The 27,444-nt window shown below is 41.0% G+C and overlaps 2 protein-coding genes across 7 annotated transcripts in view; one reads left to right on the forward strand and one right to left on the reverse strand.

The window, feature by feature from the left end:
* The window catches only part of slf1 (SMC5-SMC6 complex localization factor 1), a 37,206-nt gene extending 35,954 nt beyond the window's left edge, over positions 1–1,252 (reverse strand). The window contains exons 1-2 of the mRNA XM_044369215.1: positions 1,024–1,252; positions 457–568 (exon numbers count right to left, since the gene is read on the reverse strand). Coding sequence (XP_044225150.1) covers positions 457–567 — 111 coding nt within the window. The 5' untranslated portion in view covers position 568; positions 1,024–1,252. The remainder of the gene's footprint in view (positions 1–456; positions 569–1,023) is intronic.
* Positions 1,253–1,351: 99 nt separating this feature from the next.
* kiaa0825 (KIAA0825 ortholog) overlaps positions 1,352–27,444 on the forward strand; it is a 120,438-nt gene continuing 94,345 nt past the window's right edge. For 4 of the 6 annotated variants that reach the window (XM_044369199.1, XM_044369169.1, XM_044369192.1 and 1 more), the window contains exons 1-8: positions 1,352–1,617; positions 1,846–1,949; positions 5,164–5,316; positions 12,624–12,792; positions 13,276–13,470; positions 16,953–17,138; positions 17,355–17,679; positions 26,603–26,770. In XM_044369199.1, the coding sequence (XP_044225134.1) occupies positions 5,186–5,316; positions 12,624–12,792; positions 13,276–13,470; positions 16,953–17,138; positions 17,355–17,679; positions 26,603–26,770 (1,174 nt within the window). In that variant the 5' untranslated portion in view covers positions 1,352–1,617; positions 1,846–1,949; positions 5,164–5,185. The remainder of the gene's footprint in view (positions 1,618–1,845; positions 1,950–5,163; positions 5,317–12,623; positions 12,793–13,275; positions 13,471–16,952; positions 17,139–17,354; positions 17,680–26,602; positions 26,771–27,444) is intronic. The other 2 variants (XM_044369178.1, XM_044369187.1) reach the window with 2 other exon arrangements.

A 27,444-nucleotide genomic window follows, 5' to 3' on the forward strand; every position in this document is an offset into this window, starting at 1 on the left:
AGTCAGTAATATAATGTAATATAATCAAAAGCTTTCACAGGAAGTGGCTGCGGTTGGAATTCAAAGGAGATTCAAAGTCTCAGGGCTTAAAAGTAGATTTAGCCCCGTAGGCTGGCTATTAACAAGACAACCTGCCTAGGGCTCCATGTAGTAGACAGATCTAATGCCTGACTGTGGATGGATTAATTGAACAGAACATTAATTGGATTGAGTTTTTATACAAGATTTATGAAATTCATCATTTAAGAAGAAGAAAAAAAATATGAACATTTGCTGGTTCTTTAAAATGCAAACGTTTGCTTGGTTTTCAAGGTTGCTTGGTTTACTTTTAAGACTCTCACTCTGGGCTATAGTAGGGAATCTTTAGACTGAATAATTATTATATATGTCAGAAAAAAAATGAAGATCCTACAATTTTATTTTTATTTTTTTTGAAAGATGTCGATCTCTACTCACTGAGCCACCAATGTATCTTCCACCCAGCTGCTGGATCCCCTGAACCAAAACTCTCTTCTTATCACGGTTCTTGATCCCAGAGATTTGGAAGACATGTGTGCAGCTCTCCATCCTGAAGAAGAAAATGAAGAGAAGAGGAGTTTCCAGTCTATTATATGCAAATTACAAGTTGAGTAAGTTAAGGTTATTCCCTGCAGTGGAGAAAATAATGCTGCAAGTCTTGTTTGACTACTACTTGACTATGTACTCTCACTACTAATTAACAGTATTGGAAAAGCAGGAAGATCTGCACTACACATCATGACACATTATGTTACTTTTGGTTAAGGGGGGGGGGGGTAATTTGTCTGAGCCAACATTATTACAAAGTTTGAGAAAAGTTACTTGCATGTAAAACAAAATAAGGGTATACTAAAACTTTCTGCCATAATTGCTTGACATAGACACCCATATGGCTATACAGTCTAGCTCACAGTTGACTGAATGAGCACAAATCGGCGTTGTTTCGTGTTCACTTTATGAGAATTTGATTTCCAGTTGCTTAAACACAGCTGATCGATCAGATACCTCTCTCATGCCACCGATGACTGTGTTCTTCCAGTGACGAGCTGGCGCGCCAAAACTCTGACAGCGACATCCAATGTTTCCTGTGTATGAGTGCGTGTTAGATTCCTTAATCCTAACATACGTTCAACTCCGTCAACAGACACACACGGCGACGTCTCTCAAAAGTGTAATTAAATAGTCAATATGTGTGAAATCGAGTTCACCGCCCATTACTGCCATGTGTTGACAGCTTCACGGCACAGATGATTTTGTTGGAGAGGGAAGTTCACTCACATAGTAATATGTATGGTGTGCATACGCAATGTTGAATCGACGATATTTTTGACATAAAATATGAGAATTACTCTAAAGTCAAGTGTTGTCTTAAATGATATCTACAATTAATAAAAGCTGCGTATTTTTCCGTCACTTAAAAGTTACCTCCCCCCCATTTACTTTGCCAATTGGATTTTCCCACCGAGCGGAAGTTTTCATAGAGCTACTTCCGGGTTGTTGTCACGGACGCTTGCTGTCCCGGAAATATCCACAATAACTGGATACCATGCAGCACTGATTGATTAACGGGAATATCTGATGGATCGATCCATTTGAAAGGTGATTTCTGACAGAGAAGCTGCTCATGAAGCCGCACGACTGTTGCCAACAACAACAACTGCCCAGCGCCGTTAACGTTGTGACTGAACGTTACAGTTAACGTTCAGTCACAGCGATGCTTCAATATCCATCACATGAATGTAGTTATTATTGTGACGTGGTGGCATGTTTGATGTAGAATTGTCTTGGTTTTTACCGTTTTGTCATAACTACACATTTGTATCGTAGATAAATGTCAGAAATAAGTGGCTGCAGATGACGCTGTTCATATTGTGCCAACCTATAAAGGATTCACACTGCACCGAGAGAAGAGTATAAAGATGTTATGACAGGTAAGATACACACAGATGCATGTGTGGTAGCTCAAAAAAAATAAAACTTGGATGTAGTTGTAATTGTACCACGTGAATCGACAGCATTAAAAGGTACAAATCACCCGTCAAAGTCACCTAATCAAATACAGTCAGTGGCAATTATTTGACAAAGAATTAAGCTTCTGTGATCTAAAAGGTCTGGATGTGTCTAGTTACATGGCCAAAGACCAGCATGACAAAAAGCTAGAAAACAGCAGCTGTCAGACTACAGTCCAAGGTCACTCTCTTTTAGGTGTGTTGCTTGCCTATACGTTATAATTTAACACCATGAAATACTCTAAAGGACTGTTATCAATGAGAATAAAATACCTTTTCAAGCCCTAATGATGAAATGTCAGTAACCGATTTGGCAGTAGAAGATGCATAATCAACAACAATTTTTATAATTGATCAATTAATTTAAGTCATAGGTGAAGAAAGAACATACCAAACATTAACTGGCTCCTGCTTCTCGAATGTGATTAATTGCTGCTTTTCTCCGTTATATAATATTGTTAATTAAATACCTTTTTCCTTTAGGTTGTTGGTTGGACAAAACAGGCAATTAGAAGATTTCACCTTGGGGTCTAGGAATTTCTGAGACTTTATAGACAAATTAATTAATCAATTAATCACAAAATAATGTTGAGATTTACTTGAAATGAAAATAATTTGCTGCAGCCCAAGCAGGAACCAGTCATCTTTGTAGCTGATGATGTATTGATTCATTTTCTTTTTGTACTTGACAAATATTTTGTCTTATGTGAAGGGTATACCACCATACCAACTTCTAAGTGTATGAATTTGATGTATACCAGTTGCCCAACAGAGTATAAGTGTTGAGGTTTACGATTACTGAAATCATGGCAGTTGGGAGACAATAAGCTACACAATATGAACTGCTCCAGTGTGACAATATTGTCTTGTTTTTCAGTGGTTGTAATTGATTCATTGCTCAGGGTACTTTAATACTGTTGAATGATGATGATTATTTCACAAAACAGCAACAGCAAGTAATATCAGGATTAAGTCATGTATTATTCATTCCCTCAGTGTAGGCTAATCACATAGGCATTTGTTATGATGATGCCAAGTTGTTGCGCTGCAATTTCTGAACAGTCTTACGCTACATATTTTAAGAAGATGTTATGCCCACATATTTCCCTTAGGTACAGAAAAAAAGTGACCAATACATATGAACAGGATTAATGCCCCCTAAATTGAGGGAAAATGTCGCTATATCAAATCTGATGAGACTAAAGCCCATCGCTAAGCAGACAGGACTTCTTTTAAAAAAGAAAATCAGTCAAAAGCAGTGCAGTGTAGCAGGACTACATGGGTTACACGGTAACAATGAAGCCATGCTCCCCCCTGGGCATGCATGAGATAGTTCTCAGCAGTATTGTGATCTCAGAATATGCACCTATTTAATTTATTATGTTTCCTTTACAGCAGACTGTTAGGTACCCCCTTTAAAATAATGTTGACTTTAACTTGACATGCTCTAAGTGGCTTTAAAGCGGCGGCCTGGGGGACGTGCTGCTAAATATTTCAGGACAAACTCATTACTGTAAATGGGCCTGTGTGTTAGCCTAGCTGGGGTAGACAGGCAGCAGCAAGAGAGATAGGACAGTGATGTGTATGTGTGTGTATGTATGTGTGTGTGTGTGACTGTGTTCCTTACTGTGTTCTAATAGCTGCAGAGTACACGCAGGCAGCGTCTCAGCGCCTGGCCCAGTTGTCCCTGTTGCAACACTGTGAAACACACAGGGGCTCCTCCAACATCTGCTTTGTAAAGAGCTAATGACAAGACAATAGAGACCGGATGATTTAAAGTATAGTACTAATGAGGCCCTGTGTGCTGCCTGGAGACTCCTGACACACACACTTGAATGTACACACTCATGCTTAAGATAACAGATGATATGTTGGCAGACCAGGAGGAAAACACCCAGCAGACACACAGCGTATACATTCAGACCCCCTGTCCATCTGTCTGTCTGTCTTGCATACACTTAGTGGTTGTAGACAGCACACACACAGACACTTGTGAAAATACACACACAGTGTCTGGCTGAGCCCATATAATTACAATGTTGAGTTTCCTAATCCATGGATTGAAAATCTTCCCTTTCAGCAATGGCTGCGTATAGACCCCTTCTCAGACAGTGGCGCAGAGGGAGCATGATGATGAGGGGAAACAGTAAGAGAGAAGAAGAGAGGGAGAAATAATAAAGGACAAGCTTAACTGGTGAGGCTGTCAGCGGAGGAAAATAATATTTGTCCAGCTGGACAGGCCTCCCTTTGTGCAGGCTAAATGAATGTTGAGCTTCCTGTCTGCCCTGTCAGGGAGAGTGGCACAGACTGTATGCAGCAGCGAAGAAGCCGAGCGGAGTGCAGGGAGCTGTTTGGAGTTTGACAGGGATTATTAAAATCAGAGCAGATGACGAGGAAGGGGTGAGAGGCGGAGTGTGAGAAAGCCAAATTGACACAGACACTCTCCATTACCTTCCACTTGACTCGCGTTGATGACAATGTTGATATGAGACCCAGCAACGCGGCACTGGCGTGGGATTGGCTGTTAGCATGAGCGTTAAGCACCACAGGGTAGGGGGGCGGCCCTCAGTTCTGGCGGAGACGTAAGGAGATGAGTTGTTTATTTAAAGCCTCGACTGAAGAGCATCTCACCTCATTGTTTATTTATTTGGTCTGTCTTTTTTTCTGTGTTAACTCACTGTAGTGTCAGTAGGTGGAAACTGTTAGAGGCTGAGGCAATGCATTTTGATCAGGGGTCCTCCTACTGCAAATGATTTTCTGGGGAAAGAGGAGGGGAACTGGAAGGAGAGGCAGGAAACTGTTTTTCTTGATGATAAGCTTCCTTTTGTTTCAGGTGCAATTGATTTCTGCCTCCTAATAAGACTCTTGTTTGAGGAAATTTCAAATTATTACAATCCATATGACTGCGTGTGTGTGTGTGTACAGTATGTGTGTGTTTGTGGTTTGTTTCTTGACAGACAGCTGTGATAATACAACACTCCAGATATCTCAGTCGTTTGATGTCAGTCTACAATGTTGATTTAATCCTGACACCATTGCTGTCTTTTCCATTATTTTGTTTTATGAACTGGAACATGTCATGTGTTGTTTTTTTACATGTTATACTGAAAGGCCACTTCTCTTTTTCTTCCTCCAGTTCTTCCTCCCTGCAGAGCAGTATGGAGTGGCCTGGGGATTTTCCTGAAGACCATGCCTTTGTTGAGCTGGTGGTTCCAGGGGTTTCCAGTGAGCTGGACTTTGAACAGCTTCTAAAGGACACAGAGGAGAAACTCAGACTCAATGCCAACAGGTCAGTTAGAGTAGCAAAAGCATTGACTTGTCATTTAGAGTTATACTCTTTTTTTTTTTTTTGTAATTCACGTCTCCCAATCATTTGTTAATGTATCCTGCAGTTCTTTTACATTTACTTACTTGATGTTAAAGCCAGATTGAAATTAAAAACCGTCCCAGTTGACAATGACACCCCAAATAAGAAGACATGGATGTGAAGTTTTTAAGACAGCATGTTTTAAGAGATTATTTCCTGGTGGAGACTTCCATTTCTTTCTGTGGATGTCAGGTGAATGCAATGTGCAGTTTAGAGAGAACACAACACTGGCACGATAAAATAAATGTTAACCAAAAACTTTGACAAGACATAATTAAAGCTTTCTCGGTACTTTGATGAATTATGTAATGTCTTTATGTCAATTTTCACATCTGTGGAAGTTGTTTTTCCTACTGTTAAAAGATAAAGGAAAACAAATGGCTTATTTTGAAGGTGGGAAAACAAGATGTGATTTCTTTATGTTGACTGCGTACAGAGACACCAGCAGGAATAATGTAAAAGTGAAGTGCAATCTGCATGATTGACATGACTTAAAAACCCACACCAGTAATATTGTACAATGGCAGTGATACCAGCAGTGCTCCAGCAGTAGAAATATGACATCACAATTAAAAGCTGAAATATTGCATCCATCTTTTTGTTGATCTGTTTTATTTTCTCTCTCTCTCTCTCTCTCTCTCTCTCTCTCTCTCTCTCTCTCTCTCTCTCTCTCTCTCTCTCTCTCTCTCTCCCTTAGACTAGCCATTTGGACTTTGTGGATGTGTACGTGTGTGTGTATGTGTATGTCTATGTGTTTAGATTTTTTTTTTTTTTTTTCATAACATATCCCAGAGTCATTTGAAGAGCACAGGGTAATTTACACATACATTGTTGATATATAATCTGTTGTGAGCTTGGACAAAATCATTACCTCTGAAAATGCCTGCAGTTGGAAACATCACAACATTTAGACTTTTCATTTACAACAGAGATGTTTGTTCTCAGCGGAAAGAAACCCCTAATTTCAGTTGTGTAAATTTACAATAAATGCACTTAAGGAACCTGCAGTAACATGATTTCTTAAATGTCTTTTAAACAAGAAACCTAATTTTCGTCATCGGAGTAAAGGATTCAAAGAAACCGGGGTAACACAACTACTGGAAAAAAATATTTTTTGACCATATACACACACAGATTTTCAGCAGGATATTTATATATATAGATATGCATTATAAATACAGGTTAAGTATAACTGTGGCAGAAGTGCAGAGGAATGAATGAAAAGATCATTCCTCTTGCTGTATTTTCTTGCGTCTAAAATACAGCAATTATATCCAATCTGATTATAACTGACACTAAAATTAGAATAAAAAAGTCTGTTTGCACAGGTGAACACTTGGCTGCTTATAAAATTCAGACACATTTGCACAGCAGGAAAATAGCAGTCAGAAAAGTGATAACTTCACTGAAAATACACTTGCCTCTGTTCACACAAATACTAGTGCGTCAGGCGAGATGTGACTAGTTGCATGTAACTATGGGTTTTTGAGTGACCGCATTATTGTAATGTTGGTAGCTCATGGTCTGATTCAGCCTTAAACTGATTTTTCCTCAATATTTTTTTTTTATGTGCATGTAAATGTGTTGTATTTGTTCATGATTATTCACATGTATGTTTGAGTTGATAAGGGATGATTGTATTGACTTTCATGAAGAGGTCATTAAACTTTGGATCTTACATTGTTCTTATCTTACAAATCTAAAGCCAAGTATTTAATAATATACACCGAAAGAAGAATTCAATCTTGGTGGGTCAATTTCATTAATTACAGGGAAAAAAAAAACTTGTGCTATGGAAGAAATGCAGTGTAGCAACTTAAATTTGCTGTTTTCCAGTGCTGCTGTCACTCAAGACTGAAATATAGATGTCTGTCAATGATGGCAGACAGTGATAGCACAAATAGATTGATAAAGAGGGAGACATGGGGGAGAGAAGAGAAAGAGAAATCTATATTTCAGGTCTTTTATCGTTTTCAGCGTTGTGAGGCTGAGGGCAGATGATGAAGGACAGGCTAAATGTAGCAAGTGAACAAAGCCTCACTCTGGCACCATTAGTGTCTGGGACTCATCCCTTCCTCCATCTCTCTGTCCCTCTCTCTCCCTCCCCTTCTCTCTCTTTCTTTCCTTCCTCCTTCTAAATGGGAACATAATAATTGAAGATTCCACATCTTGAAACGAAAACCCTTGGGTAGGTAATTCAAGGCTTATTACCGAAGGCCGGGCCATTTTTCTGCTTTCTAAGCATTAAAGGGTTATTTTGTGTTCCTGCAGATGGGAGAGGGATAACCATTATGAGAACAAAGCATCCAGATAATGGAGAATGGGCTAAAAATAAGGCAATCCTCCTCTCGCCGTGGGGGACCACTGGTCAGTGTCTCTGTCAGGCTGCAGCTAACTTCCTCCCAGACTACTTCAGGATAGCCCTTTCACTGTCAGGACACATCCAGGCAAACAAAATCTTGCAAGGCCTCTATTTTGCCTCAACCAGGGTGGCCTGCAGACATATACACACATCCACAGCTCACTCACCTGTTGCCTAATTGACTTATCAGTGTCTGGGACAAATTACGGAAGTGGAGGAGAGGAAAGGGAAGACGAGAGATGGAGGACTCGAGCTGCCTACACCCGTGAAGGACTTCAGCCTGTTTATGGGTCAAAGTGACTGGCCTGCTCCCAGTTCTCAGATGTCAGAGATTTGCTTAAGAGCTGCTTCCTAATTGGAGGAGATTAAGATAGGCTGACAACGGAGCTGGCTCCCCCAAATTGAAAAGCTGTAATCCATTAGTTTTCATCAGATGGGACAGTGGTGCGGTGCAGGGCTGGGTGGGGGAGTGGGGCTGGGGAGTGGTGGGCCACCAGGAAAAGACCTCTAATGAAGTGTCAGCACAGGCCAGGAGACTGCAGACAGGCCTCTAGTTTCACACTGGCAAGGTAAATGGCTCTCACTAGTCGCCTGCCAATCTTGATCAGGGTACAATATCAATACTTTTAAATTTGATTTTGTGTATGTGTGTGTGTGTGTGTATGTACCGAGTGCCTGTGATAATCAGGATTTGGCATATGTGTGCAAGCAGGTGGAGTTGAAAACCTGCCACAGTATAAAATCTATCGTGCAAGGTTCCTTTTCAATGAGCAAAAATACTGATCTGCAGTCCTCACAGTATATCGTTGATTTTGTGTTTAGCTGTGCGTGACGCGTGTGTTAAGTTAGTATATCAGCTGTATCGGTTCTCCGGTATCATTGCCCGGGCCGGGGGGCTGAGGGTTGAGGGCACTAAGTGGGCGACAGGCCGGGCCAGGACGGGATCTGTTTTCAGCCTGTTCATTCAACCCCATTCACTCCTTTTCCCCTTGCAGAATGGGGCCCTTTGATGGAGGAGATATTTAGTTCTCAGGCGGCTGGTTTGGCACTGACTAGAGCTGGGGCTTATTTGAAAGGGATCTTCCTGCCCCCGTTGCCTCCAACCCCCCACCTCCTGTAGGCGAGCGGAGGGGAGCGGAGCGCGACAGACAGGCAGCCCCACAGCAGCCCACCCACACTAAATTAATTCTGACAAGGAACTTAAGATAACGTCAAAGCGCTGACTAATCGCGGGATTGGGTTTCTGTTAGTCAGGGAGCTGTGAAATGTGCCATCATATCTAATAAAAGACCTCCGGTTGCTCCCTTTCTCTCTCAGCGGTGGTGAAGGTTGGTGGGGGGGGGCCACGGTTACAGTGTTGACTGTCTAGCTAGACCTGTCTGAGAAACAATTAGATTTCACTTCACTAGTGAAAATGCAAGAGTGTGTATGTGTGTCAGTTAGGGTGAGATGATTGACATGTTTGTCAAGAGGCCTAAAGAATCGTTTCCTCACAGTTTCCTCTGCCTCTTTTCTCATTCTCTGGGTCTTTTGTTGAGTTCTGCCTCGGCGTTTTTGCCATTACGGGTTCGTCCATTGTCGTCCTTACTCAGAAAGTTGAATGGTTTTATTTCCTGTGACTCCTCTGTATTCTACCTATTTTTACCTTCCTCTTCTCTCATTCTCTTTCTGTCTCTTTGCTTGGCGTCTGAGCTGCTGGCAGTGGAAGTCATCAGGTTCGGAGCTAATCCTGCCAAGTTGATTAGGCTGCAGGTAGCTTTCACACTGGCGGGCAAAAGGTCACAACATTGTCGAGAGCTGGATGGACTTCTTGACACAGACCATCCACATTGACTTTACAACTTACAGCACATGGCCCTAAGGAGGGGTAATTGAAAGGCGAGAGTAAAGAAAAGAAAATTAGGAAAGTAAGAGTTTTGAGGAGAGAGAGAGGAAAGAGGGCGAAAACAGAGAGGAAAACTGTGGAGGCGAGGCTTGAAAATGTATCTGAAGAGGCAACTGGAAAAAAAGACTTCACTGTTGCTGTAGCCATTAGAGTACATTGTTTTGTTGAGTGAAGGCAAGAGTGAAATGATGGAGAATGGGGCCAGAGCTAGAGTAGCCTAAAAGACATTCTCCCTCCTGTCTCAGTCTATGGCTTCATATGGGTTTCAATTCAGCAACCTCTCTGTTGTGTCCACATATGGCAAAATTGAGTTCAAAGACCACTGTAACATCTCACAGACTCTAAGAGGCTAAAACGGTGGATATCCTGGAGTGCTAGGAAGCTGCGGTTTAAACTCAGACCTCAGTTCTGTGGTAAAACTAGAGAAAAACCACACAATTCATATCCATTGTGCACTCTACCTACGTTTTCTGTTTTTAATGAACTTCCGACAGTCGGTGAAAAGTGAGTTACAGATGGAGGCCCATTTGAAACCTGCTGTCTATGTGAAGTCCTGGGGTGGAGCCCAGAACCAACTATAAACATGCATAGAGCTACGTGCTGCCATTTCATCTATTTCTTTGCAAGACATCAAACAGAAATCTATGCAAATAATTCAGTTTATGACATTTCTTACTTTTGAATTTCCTCTTAAATCTATATTTCTTCACTTATATTTTGTTTGCCTTGAGTGATTTTCAAAAAAGGGAAAAGGAAAGTTGTGATTTTAAGTATACTGTATCCACTGACTTTTCTCAGAAAGTCATTGCTCTGTTCTGTTAAGAGAAAGCAAAGTCATAGGTCACACAAACAAAACTGAACAGTCCTTTGTGTTGTTGTTTAAAGTGGGGGTCGATTAATTTTAACACACAGTACCGTCAGCAGTTCTGAGCCATGCTGGTAATGCTTGAACCTTGCTGAATCTGTGTTTTACAGCTATAGCGAGCTTTGGGCAAGTATAGTTAAGAGTTGCTGCACTCACACAATCTGTCACAAGTTCAGGGCATTATCCTCCCTATATCACGTGCATACATGAATGCAGGCGAATGCATAACCATGCACACTAACAAAAAAATACGTACATATGCAGGGGATGGCAGGGGAAAAAATAAACATAATAAAGACCTACTTTAATGAAAGAGTTCTGCACTTGTATAACAAGTATGACTTGACATCAAACACAGCCACCTTTATAATCAGGGTTTCTGTCAGTCACCAAGTTGGTGTCAAGAGAATAAGGTGAGATGCATCATCTGCCTGCCTTAAAGAAGAAGAAGAAGGGAGAGAGGAAGAGATAATCAGAGAGAGAGAGAACGATAGCATTAGGCGGTGTTCAGTCTAGAGGATAGCGGTTTGTAACAGTCTATAACATTTTATCCCCTTGCATTTTTCCCCTCTGAAACGAAAGTGTGTCAGATTGAACGGTTATTTAATGTGTTGCCATTGTAAGACATCTGGATGCGTTCATGGCCCAGGAGCAGGCAGGAGGCAGTTTATAGACCTGCGGTAGGGGATGAGCTGTCTGATGGGGAAATGGCACTTTGGCTCTGTACCATGTATACTATACACACACACACATACACACAAGTTTGGGAGACAGATATGTATGGCTGCAACTGATTAGTATTATCACTATCTATTGATTATTTATTTGAATTCTTTGTTAATCATTTAGTCTATAAAAGCCATCAAAAAAATACAGAGGTATTACAGTAATATGAAATGCAAAAGCATCTTGATATTTTAATGCAGAAAATCCCAATACCATTATTTGATCATCATTCATACATTTTCTTTGAGTCTCTTTTCTTAATTAATTTTTGTTGATCAAGCAATTGGTCATCGGATTATTAATTTCAGTCCTGTTACTGTATGCACTACCACACACACACACACCATTCATTTATGCAGCTTTGTGCACATGTCCACTTATAAACCCACAGTCACACATAAACACAATAGCTTTGTTCACAACACCATAACTTGTTTAATTATGCAGTCATGTAGGCCTACACTCACACATACACTCACACACACACTGTCTTACATTGGCAAATATATATGCATTGATTTGCATGGAAATGACTAAACATGTCAGGCCCAAAGATGTCATTTCTAATCTGTCATATTAAGGGGGAAAGCGGAATAGGTGGTGCTGTCTGTTAAAATCAAAAGAGCTGTGTGTGTGTGTGTGTGTGTGTGTGTGTGTGTGTGTGTGTGTGTGTGTTTGTCTGTTTGTGTATGTGTGTCAAGGGGAAGAGTAAGACGTGAGACGGCAAGAAGCGTGTCTCAGATGCCTACCGATGCCTGTAACGCCACTTCACACCAGATGCTTAGCACACACTCACACACTGATATATCGATGTCTGTGTTCATTACAGTTGATGCTTCTGTATCTGTCTTCTCATAATACAGACACTGAATGAGAGTGAGTGAGGGCCAAATGTGATTTGGAGTATAGGTCCATGTCTATCTTTAATATGGTGTCTATGTGTATGTGTGACTGTAATGGGGTTGGTTTTGTGTGCTTTTCTTCCCAGTGTGTGTGTTTGATGTCTGAGGTGATATTTAATCTCTTGAGAGTCTTCTTTCAAATTAGGACAACGTCTCAGTAGATCTTGATAGTCACACACTTTGTTCGATCGTGTCTGGATAAGGAAGGAGGAGAAGATTAGTTCTAGCAATTCAACAGGAACACGCATCAGATGCAAGAGCTCTCCTTCAAACCAGTTGCAATACAAAAGTGATCAATTTTATTAAGTAATACTGTAAAGGTGAGACTAAATTGCTTGAATATGTCATCTTTCTGCTTCATATTTATCTCCTCTCTTTTGTTGTTTGAATGTAATCTAAGGGAAATTTGGAAGTAGCTGTTCCAGTTTGATAATGTATACTGTTTTAGCTCATAGTCTCATACAATGTACATATCTCTTTGTCACTCAGCATTGAACAGCAGCTGATGGAGCTTCAGGCCAAAATGGGAGACTCCCGGACAGGGGAACGTCCGCCCAGCCCTACAGAGTGCCTGCAGTGGTTCAACCTCAGAATGCCCAATAGTCTTAGGCCTGTTACCACAGGGCATCAAGAGCTCATGGACTTCTTCAAAAGCTTGGTAATATGTTAAGATGATGACAATGACTGATGGAGATGATTATAATATTAATATTTTCCAAATGATGACCATATATTTTGCAGATAATAAAACAGTTGCAAATGACATTTTTCAAAAATGAGAAATTTACTAAGATGAAGATTACTGTTAATTCATGATGGTTATGTTGATTCGAACGATTTTATCAATCTGCACTGATTTTGTGGAGAAACCTCAATTTCCTACTTAGTTGCACTGACACACAGCTATTGAAATTAACTGTTTATTCACAAGACCATGACAAGCCCTGGAGTTAGTAAATGGATTTGGCTGCGAACATTTTTCATACCTTTTATATGAGAACTATTGTTATTCTGACTCGTAGGGTCAGTTTTGCACTGCTGTGTGGCTAATAAAATTGTCATTCAGACTGCACTGTCCACAGTTCATATCTTCAGGTAGTTCAGGATATTAACATTTCCATCCCTCCTCTGCTCCATTCAGCAACATTACCTGAGGTCTGAAGAAGAGGGGAGAGAGGAGGTGACGCTGCAACTATTGCTGAATCTGTCATCCCAGTGTGGTGTCTGCTTCCCTTGTACCCCTTCTTCTTCCTCCTCGTCTTCCTCTCATCATGCTCAACTAAATGCCTCCTCCGTCCACTTGTTACACACAGTCAGAGATGACTCTTCATTCATGGTAATACATGATTTTTAATTCAGTTCAATTGAGTCCTTACAATATTTAATTAGTTATTGGGTTAATTAATTTAATGTGCAATTAAACAGTTGAGTGCTGAGGTATGACAAGCTGATCATCAATCCTAGAAAAAGTTATTGAACTACACACTTCTGACTTTATGACCAAGGCAGCGTCTACTCCCAAATAATGGAATTGAGCCCTTTAAAGCTCCCAAACAAAGGCTTGGTAATTGCACATGTGAACATCTGAAGCATAAGGAACAAGATACCTGACTTGAATAATCTGGTGCTTGCTAATTCCATTCATATATTGGCTGTATCTGAGACTCATTTAGATTAATCTATTCAGAACTCTGAGTTATTGGTTAATGGTTTCTCCCTCTTTAGGAGGAATAGAAATATACATGGTGACAATTTTGGCAATTTTTGTACAAAGCCATCTTCCTGTTAGACTACGTGCTGGTTTCATGCTGAATGATGTAGAAGCATTGTGGGTTCAGGTACATCTACCCCACCTCAAACCAATAGTGGTGGGCTGCTGCTACAGACCTCCTGATGCTAATGCTGACTATCTCACTCAATTATATGAAGGGATTGACAGAGTCTCTGATGTGAACAGTGAAATATATTTGCTTGGAAATATGAATATAGACTGGATAACCAGTAACTGCCCAAGGAAGAAAAAAATATTATCATTAATTAGTGCTTGTAATTTATCACAAATTGTTTCCTTTCCCACAAGAGTTTTCACTAATCAAGCAGGCCATACTTCCTCTACATGTACTGATCACACATATGCTAATGTCCCTGAGCTATGCTAAAATACAGTCTCTGTACTAGAAGGTTTAAGTGACCGCAATATAGTTACTCTCAGTAGAAAGGCTAAAATTCCTAAAGCAAGAGCCAAAGTTGTATATAGATGGTCATACAAAAGATTTGCGAATGATCACTTTGTGGAGGATGTTAGAAATGTTGATTGGAATGGTGTGAACAGTGCTGACGACCCAGAGGTTTCCTTAACTGCTTTCATGAATATATTTATGGAAATCGTTAATAGACATGTACCTGTGAAAAAGTTCACAGCTAAAACTAAAACAGCCCAATGGACTGATTTACCTCTAAAGAATTTAATGAAACAGAGATGAAACTAAATTGGTGGCAGTAAAATCAGGTTTATTGGAGGACATATTAAAATTCTGTAAACTGAGAAACCAAGTGACTGAACTGAACAAAAGGAAGAAGAATATTATAAGCAAAGAATTGACAGTATTAAACATAATGGTAAAAACACTTTGGAATATCTTGTATGAAATCATAGGAAGGAAGAAAAATGCATGTGCTTCTTTTATTGAATCAGGTGGTATGTTTTTAACTAAGCCCCAAGATATCACTATTTTAATGTCTTCTTTATCAATAAGGTGAACAATCTGAGGCAGAGCCTAGGTGGTACAGGTTCAATTCAACTGTGTATGTTTCAATTCAACTATATGTTTCAATTTAACTGTGTAGAGGCTAGAAATGTTAAGATATTGCTGAAGACTCTTCCTGAATATGGCAAAGCAGGCACAGACAATCTTGACAGCAAGGTGCTAAACATCATTGCTGATAACATTTCAGGTCCTTTAAGTCACATATTGAACAGCTATGTGGGGTGTATCCTAGACTGTGGAAGGAGGGAAAAATCATTCCATTGCTTAGGAATAATAAGTTACCTTTCAGTGGGCTTGATAGTAGACCTTTAAGTATTCTTCCTGCGCTTAGCAAGGTTATGGAAAGGATTATTCATATTCAGATCAAAGACTACTATAACAACAACAGCTTGACTACTAAATATCAACATGCATACAGAAAGGGTTACTTGACTTGTGCAGCACATACAAATAACTGATGATTGGTTGAGAGAGATTGATGACTCAAAAATAGTGCAAGCAATTATGTTAGATTTCAGTGCCGCATTTGACTCAGTGATCATATTTTAATTGAAAAGCTCAAATGTTATGGTTTTAGACCATCTGCAACTACCTTGATGAAGAGCTATCTTTCCTCTAGAAAACAGAAGGTCTTTTACAACAGTGGTCTATCAAATTGTAGTAGTTTAGCATGTGGTATAACTCAAGGAAGTTGTCTGGGACCACTCCTGTTTTCAATTTTTATTGATTATTATAAATGCACAGTAATTTATAATAATGTACGCCGATGATTTCGCTGTATATTATGCAGCAACCACATGCCATGAATAAAGTTTCGTCTTGTGAATTGAATATAGTATATGACTGGATCTGGTGAACCCATACAACAGGTGGACAAAGCTGAATTGCTGGGCCTAGTCCTTGACAGTCACCTATCATGGACCAAGAACATTAATACAGTTTTAGAAAAATGGGCCGAGGCATTGCAGTCACATGAAAGTGTTTTTTCTTGATGTACAATCAAACATCAAGTTTCTAAATAATTAATTTTGTGCCTCCTGGACTATTGTTCAACAGTATGGTTGTCTGCATCCAAAACAAATCTTGTAAAATTACAAGTCATACAAAACAGGGCTGCTAGACTTGTTCTGGGCAGCTCTATTAGAACTAACAATGAAAAGTTGCACTCTCCCTCTCATGGCTCATCATTGAGCAAAGGATTTCATCGAGCATTGCCACATTTTTCAGCTGAACCATTAACTCAAAGATGCCAACATTTTTATTCAACCAGATAGCTTACTGCAATAACACACATAACCACAACACCAGATTTGGCAGTAACGGTCAGATTGTGGTACCTAGACTGAGGAATAACTTATTGAAAAAAAACTGTCATTTATGAAGCCATAAAAACTGGAATAATTTAGCCCTCGATATCTGCCAAGTAAAAAATAAATCATCCTTCACAAATAATATGCAGAGGCATCTACTGGCATGCAGATGACAGACTGAATAGTAGGAGTTATAACTGTGCGAGTTTTCAATATTCAGTATTCAATATTCGTGTTCTGCTTCATATGAATTATATAAATCTCAGTTTTTTAAATATCATCTATATATTGATTTCTAATTAGTATTCTACCTAAATGTATGTTCAGTGTTGACTGGCTTTGAATTTTTTATGTACCAATATGTATATTTATCAATGTTAAGTTTGCATTTTTTATACTAATGTATATATTGATGTATTTTTTGATGTATATTAATGCAATTTAATATTTATCATGTAATGTGTTATGTGCAATATGTCAGGTGTGGACCCCAGGAAGATTAGCTGATTGCCATGGTATCAGCCAATGTGGATCCTTTAAATAAACAAATTAACAATTAAACAAATAACAAAAAGTTATATTAACAAAAGGATGCACTGCTCAGGCTATACTCATACTTTAATAGTAGTGGCACTGTTTATGATAAAAGAGAAATATTCAGATACCTCCTACTATAAATGTGGTGTTGTTGATCATCTGTGTATTTTTGCACTTCCCCTTCATCTGATTATTTTCTTAAGATCCAGGAGGCGTGGGATGATGTGCGTCTCCAGCTACGCCGCTACCTGCTGGACCGACTGTCTTCCCGCAGCCCAGAGAGTCCTGGGCCCAGACTAATTTCCGCTCTGTCCATCACTGAACGTATCCACTGCCTGCAACAGCTTTGCTTTCTTTACCCTGAGTCTGAAGTGCTCACACATTACCAGGTACATTGAAATAGTGAAAAATCTTGTGAAATATTCCATAATTCTCTGTATGAATAAAATGTGTTTGAATGCATATGTTAGCAAGCGTTTCAAGCATAGTTTACTCATGAACTATGTTGTTTTCTTGTATTGTAGATCCACATTGTGAACTTACTTTACCAATATGATACAGTAGTAATTTTACAATGATATATTATTTTGATTTTACTTATCCAGGGCCTAAGAAGCCAATCTGTGGTGGTTCTTCTGCAGTCTGCCCTGAGCTCCAGTCCAGGCAGTGAGACTGGCTTTGACAGACTAACTATGGGCTTCCGCTCTGTGGTCCCAGCTCTAACCCAAGCCCTCACAGAGGACCTCCATGTCCTTCCAAGACTAGCAGAGCCGCACACCATCCTGGGTTTCCTTAATGCAGCCTACCTCAGCACTGTGGCTCGGGAATTGGCCTCCACGGTGGAGAGAGAATCTGAGACAGCCCTGAGGGACAATACCACCCTCAGCAGCAAGATCAAGAAATACTCAGCCAGGTCCCGGGCAACCGTAGGTATGTGGCTCATTTTATTTATTTTTTTAGATCTGTTATTTTACTCTTTCTGCTCATTTTGTTTTATATTCTATCTCCTAGACTGTGGTATTGATAGTTTATTTAGATGTGCTTTACTGCTCTTTTTTTCTTCCATTTCTCCCCTTCTCCTCCCGCTTCTTATTGTTACCCAATAAAGGCTAACGATTTTCTCTCTCCCTACTCTCCATTTTTACTTTTCTGTTACTTTCCAACTGCAGTGTGTAGTGATCTGAGCCAGAGCCAAGGCCTCTGTAAGTGATTGTCAGTAACTGCTGTTCCCATTGTAATTGCTTTCTTTTTACTGCCCTGTTTCCCGTCTGCCTCACTTTCCTCTCTACCAACAAAAAGAGAAGAGCAGCATTTCCAGGGCCAAGGTTTCTTTTGAAACTACTTCTAAAGACTATTTACCACATACTTTAACTATGACTGTGATGAGCCCTGATCCCAAGAAGGTCCAAGCTATATCCAAGTTCTGTCTTTACAGTGAGCTTAAGCTAGAGTTAATTTATTTCTTCACCATGCACCTGGCAATATGTACTGTGCCATATTGGCCAATGATTTGTTTTGGTTGATTAACATACAGTATCTTTACTGTCTTCTTCACAGCAATTTCATTTATTATTAAGATCATAACTGATTTGATAACATACCAAAGGTGGAGCAGCACTGGTGGCTTCAGACAACAGGACCTTATAGCAGAGAAGGGGAAATTGATTAATCTCAACCTTCCTCTTACTTTTGAGCAGTGATACAGCCATGTAGGGAGAACAACAGGGAGGCAAGAAAGAGTTGGCGCAAGGTGGAGCAAGGTTCAACATTCTCTGGACCTTGTTACACAGTGGGAGAGACTTTTGAGAGATGAAAAAATACAAAGAAATGCTTTTAATATTTGTCACTAATGCAGTATGTGTCACTGTCATGGCACAGGCAGTGATGTTATACAGTGAGACAAGAGAAGAGCACAGACCGTCACACACTGTGTCACTTTTGATACTCAATTCCCCTCATATTCTCTTTGTTTGTTTCATATTGGCCTATTTACGGCTTGCTGAGGGTAAAGATTCACCATAAAAAAATTTAAAGTGTGTGAGCCATTGTTTACTTTTTCAAAAATGGTGCACATGTCAGCTTCCCTGCGGAACAGGGAGAAGAGTGCTTTTACATCTGCCATTCTTCGATAAACACACCACCAGCCTTGCTTCTTTTTCTCCCTCTTTCCCTCCCTCCATCTCTCTCTTTCCATCTCCCTCTCTGGTTTTTACTTTCCCTCTCCTTAAACGTGAGATGAGAGGAGGCAGCCAGGATAATTGGCCATGCGTCAGTTGGACTGTTTGATCACGTAACGCGACGGAGGCTACACACCTACGTGCCGCTCAACAAACCGTCAAATGTAGCACCGGAGGCAGAACACGGCTCCAAAGGGAGCGGGGGACCCGTGCTGTGTAATGATGGTAAAATGGAGCAGTTTTGCCTGTGCTGGGTTTTCGTGTGTGTGTGTGTGTGTGTGTGTGTGTGTGTGTGTTTGACTATCAGCTGCAACACAGCTTTGAGGGCTACAACTGGGATTACATTTTTGTGTTCATGTTTTAAGTCCCCCCCAAAAAGCCCCAGAACCCACATATCCACCACCCAAACACCCGTGGCTCCTAAAGAGCCAAAGCTCGAACATTAATGCATAATCTGTTTTCACACTTTACTCTCTATACTCTGTGCTACGCCCATAATTGTCTAGACAATTATGACAGTGGTAACAAAAAGTGATTCTATTTTCATAAACATCCAATGACTCTTTAGATCTCGCCCTCCTTCCCTGCTGCGTTATTGTTTATTTCTGCAGTGGAGGCAGGCGGTAGGTATATTTTGATAAGAGCCATGCCCGGGAGACTGTGCAGGCTCCCAGGGGAGCAGCGCTGTCTGTAGCATCAGCCACTGTCAAACCACTGAACCATTTAACAGCGTTCACGGCAAGATCTGCCTCCTCTTTTAACCCTACCGACTCAAAGGCAGGCTCTGACATTGTACCTAGACAGATGTGAAGGTTCTCAGCCCTCTTTATTTTTCTTCCTCTTCTTCCTTTTCCCTGCTTTTCCTTTACTCCCTCTCTCTCGCGTCCACTTCCTCTCTCTCTTTCTTTTCTTGTCTTTTCCCATTTTCTCATAGTTTTCCAAGTGTAATGGGGTGAGCAGTGAGACTGGGGAGTGGGCCCGACAGGTTGGCTGGTCAGGAACAATACAGGCTTTAAACCTTACTAACACACCTCGCTGAGTCTGCTGGGAAGTGGGTGGGCTATGTCTGCATGTGCATGTAACTGTATGTGTGTGTATATATGTGTGTGTGTGGTGTACCTTGCCAAAGTAAAGAAAAATACTGTAATTTACATTTTTTTGTGTCCCTGCCTGTAAAAGGTTACGGTCGGATACATTTTCAGTCATGGCTATGATATTCTATTGGCCATCAGTTACAGTTTTAATACTTTAAAGCAATAATCCAAATTCTTAACTCTTTTATGATTTTTTTTTACAGTAAAAGTCACATTTGAAGAGTTTCTTCACACAGACAATTTACACACTGTTTCTCTCAACAATTTAGCTAGTTATTGTTCCTGTTAATACAGATGGTAGTGGTGATCAGAATTTGCTAAACCTTTAGAACAAGTTGTGCAGTCATGCAGAAGCACCAAACCCATTTGCTATGGTGCAGTTTTATTTGTGTTTTCACCTTTTGACTTCATGATGTGTGTATGTGTGGGTAGGTGGGTTTGCAAGAGTGCATGTGTATTTTCAATCACCCTTGAGCATGTGTCATGTGCACGTGGCTGCCCATTTGTCTTTTACTCAATGTTAGTATGTGTATGCACACTAATTGCAGGCTTATATAGAAAATTGTGTGATCAAGAGTCATTTAATACCTCCTTTTTAAAAATGCATCATTAAATTTCCATATGGCAATTTGCATACGTATGCATAGGAGATCCGTGTTTTTGTAGGACATCAAAAGCTTTCATTCCAACTTCTCTGCATACACACATGCAATTTATTCCCCAACAATCGACCACAGGGGTGAAGTCGTGGTTGTGAAATTCTGTTCAAACACTTTGCAACCCCATTCTGATGGCACTGATTTGAATTCCACTTCCACTAATTTCCCTATATGACGACGTCTGCAGCTCCCTATAGATAAAAAAGAATTGAGTTAGAACATGTATATAAAGCACATTCACCCCCACTGCACCACCCTCCTCGCCCTTTCTGGCTCTTTGAACTCTTTCTTAGAGAAAGCACAGCAGCCTATTCAGCAGGGAGAGAGGTTCTGTAGTGACGCGAGATAGCTAGGCTGAGGCTCTGACTGGCATTGGAGGTGCTTGTGGGGATTGAGGCTACTTGGGAATGGCATTTGTTAATATTTAATAAGAGCAGCTCCTCACTAGATCATATCTCTGCCTGAGTTTATACACACTGTCAGCCAGGGACGTGCACCCGCATGCTGCCATGTAATTATGGGCAAGGTAGGGGGGTGTGTGTGCGTCTCTGTGTACACGTGGGCATGTGTGTTTGTGTGACGCTTCCAGTTCATGGATGATGCTTTTTTTATGTCGCTCTCTTCCTGTCCTGGTAGACACTGAGAAGGCCTTATTTAAGAGAGTTACTACACAGCATAAGTGGTTGTTTACTAATCTTAATGAGAGCTGAGTCTTTACTCTCTGGTTGTGTTTATGTGTGAGTGTGTGTCAGTGTTCATTTTCTCTAAATCATGGCTCCAATGAAATCACAGAAAAGAATATGTTTCATGGCCCTTGAGAATGTGTATTATGCATGCCATTTATTTTTTTTCCATTTCCTCCGAGTGGTCACAATGTCTTTTGTGTCTCACTCTTGAAAAGCTCAAGGATATGAACATTTTCCTGGCACCTCCTATTGAGAAAGCACCGACAAAAATGGCTGGCTTATTGAGAGCAGCCAGCAGTTCGTGATGAAGAGTCAGTGTGATTCGCTGAGGGCTTGAAAACAATAATGCGAACAAGGGCACTAAACAAGTGGGTTTTAATGAAATGCTCCCATCAAGACAATACATTCCTCCGTGTTCTTCATCCAAGCTGCTCCGTTCAAGTATGGGGATGAAGCCAGAGAAATCTTAACCCCTATCTCACTGTCAATATTCACCACAAAGAGAGACAGAAACAAAGAGAGAGAAAGATAGAAAAAAAACAAACATAGAGCAGAGGCAGTTAGCCCTGCTGCTCTGTCAATACAAAAAAACACCACCACCATTACACCTACTTTCTTGGTAAGGCAGCTTAATTGAGATATCAAATATTGCTACTTTACCCTTCTGTGAAGGGCAGGTGGCCCCTGCTGTGGCCTGGTTGGACAGTGCCCAGGGAAAGGGCCACAAGAGACCAGGGCTTGGGTGGTGTGTGTGTGTGTACATGTGTGTGCACTTGTCAGTGTGTGTATTAGGGAATCACAGCAGGCGGCCTCCCATAATAAGGCTGTCTGAGTGAGCAGTGGGCCGCAACTGACGAAGAGGACCCCAGCTGTCACAGGGCCTAGCAGGCGGTCCACTGTGGCTCATAGCCCTCTACCCACATACGCACACATACACGCACAGACGTACCCTAAGGCACCCACATGACCCTGCTTGACACCCTATGAGATGAGCACACAAGGAGGCATGGATACACAGAAAACACAGGCACAAAAAGAAACACACAGAAGTGCTCAGCAACCATAGCGTAACACCCCAAGAGCAAAGCCTCATGGTAAGAATGAAAGTGGGAAGTGGTACACACACACAAAAAAAACACACACACACACACACACACACACACACACACACACACACACACACACACACACACATATACACAAGAAAGGGATGAACCAGCCTATTTTAGTCCCTGGGTATGTTGGTTAACATCTGTATCAGACAGCATGCTGAGAAAAGCACATGGTGATTCCACTGCAGGAGAAACTTGCAGAGTTGTGTTGAGTCATGTCCAGTTGTCAGTTGACATTTTTCTTTCACTGCTGCTGCTGTGCTTTGCTCTCAAAGTGTTACTTTTATATGTTTTAAAGGCTGTTTTAACTTTGAACTGTTGAGTTGAGACATTTGAGGACTGTTTTAAACTGCTTTAGGTTCAGGCCTCAGTTACTTTTTTTAAGACAGGAAATGTTTTGTTTTCATTGGCAATATAGTTTCCAACCTGATCACAATACCATGTGGAGTCCCACAAGGGTCAATACTTGGTCCCCTTCTATTGATACCGAAATCTCTTTGCCTGGTATTATATGGTCCCATCAATCACTTTGAAAGCAAAGAGCCAGGTCAGAAATATGTGTGTTATCCTCATTTCAGATACAAATAAAAGCGGTCGTAACAAGAACAATAGCAATAATCTTATTTATATGATTGTGTTTTGGCCTTTTATGCTATACGTAAAGCACCTTGAATTTACATTGTGTATAACATGCTAAAATTGCTTATCTTCCTTCCTTATGTCTCTGAATTTACTGAGACCAAATGCTTACATCACCTGTAGAAGGGTTGCACAATACGCACATCTGCACAAACACAAATAGCTTGTCTTCACACATTTTAATCACATGATTAAAGACTGCAGGCCAGTCAGGCAGTGTGGTAAGAGAGAGGCAGACCACCCCTCTGATGGTCTGATTTACACTACAGAGAGACAGAATGAGAGAAAGAGAGGACAGGGGATGAGACAGGGAGAGATGCTGTGCTGGAGAGAAATTAAATCAGTGGCTAAATTATTGCATGATTGCCCATTCCCCAAAGACTTGGGCATCATTTGGTAGAAAGTGTCTAATAATTGGTTTTCGGCCATGTCAGACACATGCAATTCCCCCTACTAATGGCTCTGTTAGGAAGAACTGGGCCTCCTGGGTCACAGAAGGACAGAAACTAGCCAGACGGCAAAAAGCGTCCTACGCCCTTTTTCTTTTTTTTTTCCTCAGATAAATGAGAGAACGAGAGAGAAAGAGAGACACAGAGACACAGAGAAGAGGAGAGATGGCAAGAAGGAGAGAGTGTGTATGTGAGCGAAGAGGAAATGAAGTGGCAATAAGTGCAGCCAAAGGGGAAATGCTCTTCACCGTGAGTTTAATACATCAGACTGGGGATTTGGCAGCCCGCCACACAGCAATTGTTTACCTTTTTGCTCACTGGCTGCATCTGTTCTGTTTTGTAAACGGCACTAAACTATTCGCCCGTAAACACCGGAATCAATAACAACTGCTAAGGGAATTCCCTTATCCCGCCTCTCCCTCTCTTTCCCTCCCTCTCTTCCCCATGTTTTCATCCCTAACCACCACCCCTTTCCCTTCCCCTAGATCCCCTCCTCTCTCCCCTCTGTCTCTGTTCCCTGCCAGTCAAGAGCAGTGTGTGTTTGTGCACATATGTGTGTGTATGAGAGAGAGAGTGTGTGTGCTGTGGAGCTGATGGTGGAACCCACAGGAGAGACAGACAAGGAGAAGACTGATGGCTCGCCAAAAATACCTGCTCCGTTTGTTTTTTCCTTTTGTTTTGAATTATTGTCATTTTTAAAAGCTACAAACTGAAACTGTCCACTGTAGACCTACAGAATTCGGTATTTTTTAGCATTTTTCTTGCCCTTTATGAACCCCCACCCCCCACCCCTTGTCCCCACCTGCCCTAAGATTGTTTGCTTTGAGGGCTTCTGAAGAGATGCATACTATATTTATGATTGTCATAGTAATATGGCAAGCCATTAATTTTCTTTTTGTTCATAAGAACATCCTTACACTATAGTGCCGTATGGAGGAGCTCTCTTATATAAACATACTGTATGATTTTTGCCCTGCTTTCAGCACCTTATTGATTCTCAGTACATTGACCCTTGGTTGAACCCTTCTGCTTGCTAGTGCCCTTCCTCATTCTGCTCTATGGGACATGCTACGCACTACGCTATATGACACACCTGGGTGCTTCTAAGCACACCCTCTCCATCAACCAGCTATGAGAGCCTCCATTTGGCCTCACTGTTGTGACAAAGGTATAATGAGGTTTAGATGGCTGTGTACTAGACTGCTATGGCTATAGGGCTATTTGGCTAGGAAGACAACTATAAATACCTATATAGCCTGGGCGGCAGCACTCAATGAGACACTGAGGCAGAGCATTGCTAAACATCAAGGTCATGTGCAACTATTTAGTGTGTGACTTAGTGACTGAAACAGTCATAGGTTGAGGGTATGAAAGGAATGAATGGTGAGAAAGGACAGAGACAGAGATGATGCTCCAGAAAAGGTGACACTCAAGATGAAGTGGTGGTTAAAGGATGCTGTGCTCAGATTAATGCCCCACAGAAAGTGGGATGGGTGGGGGTGGGATGTGAGGTGTAATAGTGATAGCTTTTTAGAGACTCCAGCAGCTCTGTCTCTAATGTGTCCCTGTCTCATCTGGTTAGATTGTTTACTCTTGAGTTTTTGACAGCTTTAGTCTGCCCCAGCATTGAGACACAGAAAGCTCTGTGTTGATTTGCTGGTGACTTCAGAAATAGACATGATTGGTGGTGCGTGTGCGAATGTGCAAGCTGGAGAATGAGTCTGCCACGTGGGTGTCAGCCAGGTCACGCATGTACACATGCAGTACGAGGTAGTCTCTCTAGCTCAGGCTCCCACTGGACCCCATTACAGAGGAGCTGCTGAGCTGCAGACCCATGCAGCTTAATTACAAACACACACATACACACATACATGCACACACAGTCAGACACACACCAAATAATTACGCCGCTGCTCACATGCGATTTCATCCATGCATGCCCACACACATAGACATAAATAGATGTATACGCTTAGAATTGCAAACATAAACAAACTTGAGGTCAGAATATGTTCCATGGTGACCACAGAGTCTGGTTGCAGTATGGCAATTATCTTGGAAGACTGACATGTGCAAATGTGTGTGAAAGTGTCTTCTACAAATCAAGTTATTCATAATGACCTGCATTACATGCACATAAACACGCGTGTGCACACCCGACAGACACAAACACACAAAATTACATCCGCTGTCACTCATAAACACTGATGTAAACATACACACATACCTACACACACACAGAATCAAACCTCATGCATGATTAAACCACACATCCTTGGGGATAGTGTGTTGTCATATTGTCAGATTTTGTTTAACAATATGGCAAAATTACATTAGGATCCAGAGGCAATAATGTTACAATTATTGGAAAAGGGCCCCCCTCTTCTTTCTTTCCCTCTCAACGCTCAATCATCTCTGCGCTTTCAGAGTCAAGGCTAATACTGAGCTCATCCATTCCCAAATGCCTTTGCAGTGGAGGAGCTCATTTAAGCGGACACACAAAAGTATTTGTGCATGTGTCTGGGAGTATGGCAACGCATCTCCCAGCCGCCCATTCTCCAGCTTAATGCGGAACATCCCCCGGGTGATGGCTTTGGCAGCCTCCAAAATGGGAAATCCATATTTGCCGAGGGGGTCATTGGTGGGTTAGGGGGAGAAAAGTTTTGTGCCGGGAGAGAAGGATGTGCATGTGTGACTTCTCGGGGAGCAAAGTTTTGCATATTTTTTCACTGTCTCTTTGTTTATGTTGTGTATTGGGAAAACATGAATGGGTCGATATTTATAAGAGGTGTCGTTCAAGGCAAGACTTGAGGATGGCGGGTGTTTTCTGATGAGTGCATGCAGGTTGGGAGGTTGAGTTGAAAAACTATTTTCATGAAATTGTTTATTCCCTTACTGAACTGTAAACTGTAGTGCGGCTCTCATTCCTCTATTTCTATGTTAGTCATACATTCACAAGTACATACACTGTTTATTTTTCCTTTCTTTCCACTATTACATTATTATTATTATTCTTTCTTTTTTTCTTTCTTCACAGCGCCAATGGAGCTTCCCATGAAAAGCAGAAGCTTCAGTTTGACCTCCCACCAGTTGAGGGCGTTAACCCATCTGGCCTGCACCTTGCTGGGGTTTGAGAGCAATATTAAGGAGCTGGTCACTAACATGACCTTCATTAATTGCACAGGAGAGACTCCCTGTGTAAAAGGTACGACTCCTTCCAAAATGCACACATCCACATACATTTCAGACATGTAATCAGGGTTGTTGACCTCTGAGGTTGTGTTCTCTATATTTTTTCTGGGAATTTTGGAAGTCTTAGTAGACTGAGGTTCCATTATACAATACATAAGTTACACATGGCAGATATTTGAAAGGCTGATTCAGTATATCTTTAGACCTAATATCCTTACATTTCACTATTTTAAGACAAAAAAAATCTTAAAATATATTATGCATTTCCCTGAGAAAGTTTTATGGCTGACATGGTAGAGATGGTTCTGAAGCAGAAATTAGACCATCAAGTAGGGAGGTCAATTTACAGAAAATGATCAAAAAGTTGATGAATAAATAAAATCCAATAATGAATAATCCAAATAATTACAAAAATGCAGGTTTTTTTCAATAACGGGACTCATGACCTCAGAATTTCTAAAACTCTGGCTATAGCCCTGCATGTGTGTGACCCCGCCAGGCATAAACAGTCCAGTTACACCCCCACAAACATGTACACACACACATACACACACACACACACACACACACACATTGTTACTTCTAGCAGGATGTCTGAGTTGTGTCTGAAGAAATGTGTTATTTTAGTAAGGAATTATCTTGGGTGTTATATAAGCCTTTAGTACCCTTTTCCTCTCTCCCCTTTGA

This window comes from Thunnus albacares, chromosome 2 (genome assembly GCF_914725855.1).
Source record: "Thunnus albacares chromosome 2, fThuAlb1.1, whole genome shotgun sequence".
In the NCBI taxonomy this organism is placed as follows: domain Eukaryota; kingdom Metazoa; phylum Chordata; class Actinopteri; order Scombriformes; family Scombridae; genus Thunnus; species Thunnus albacares.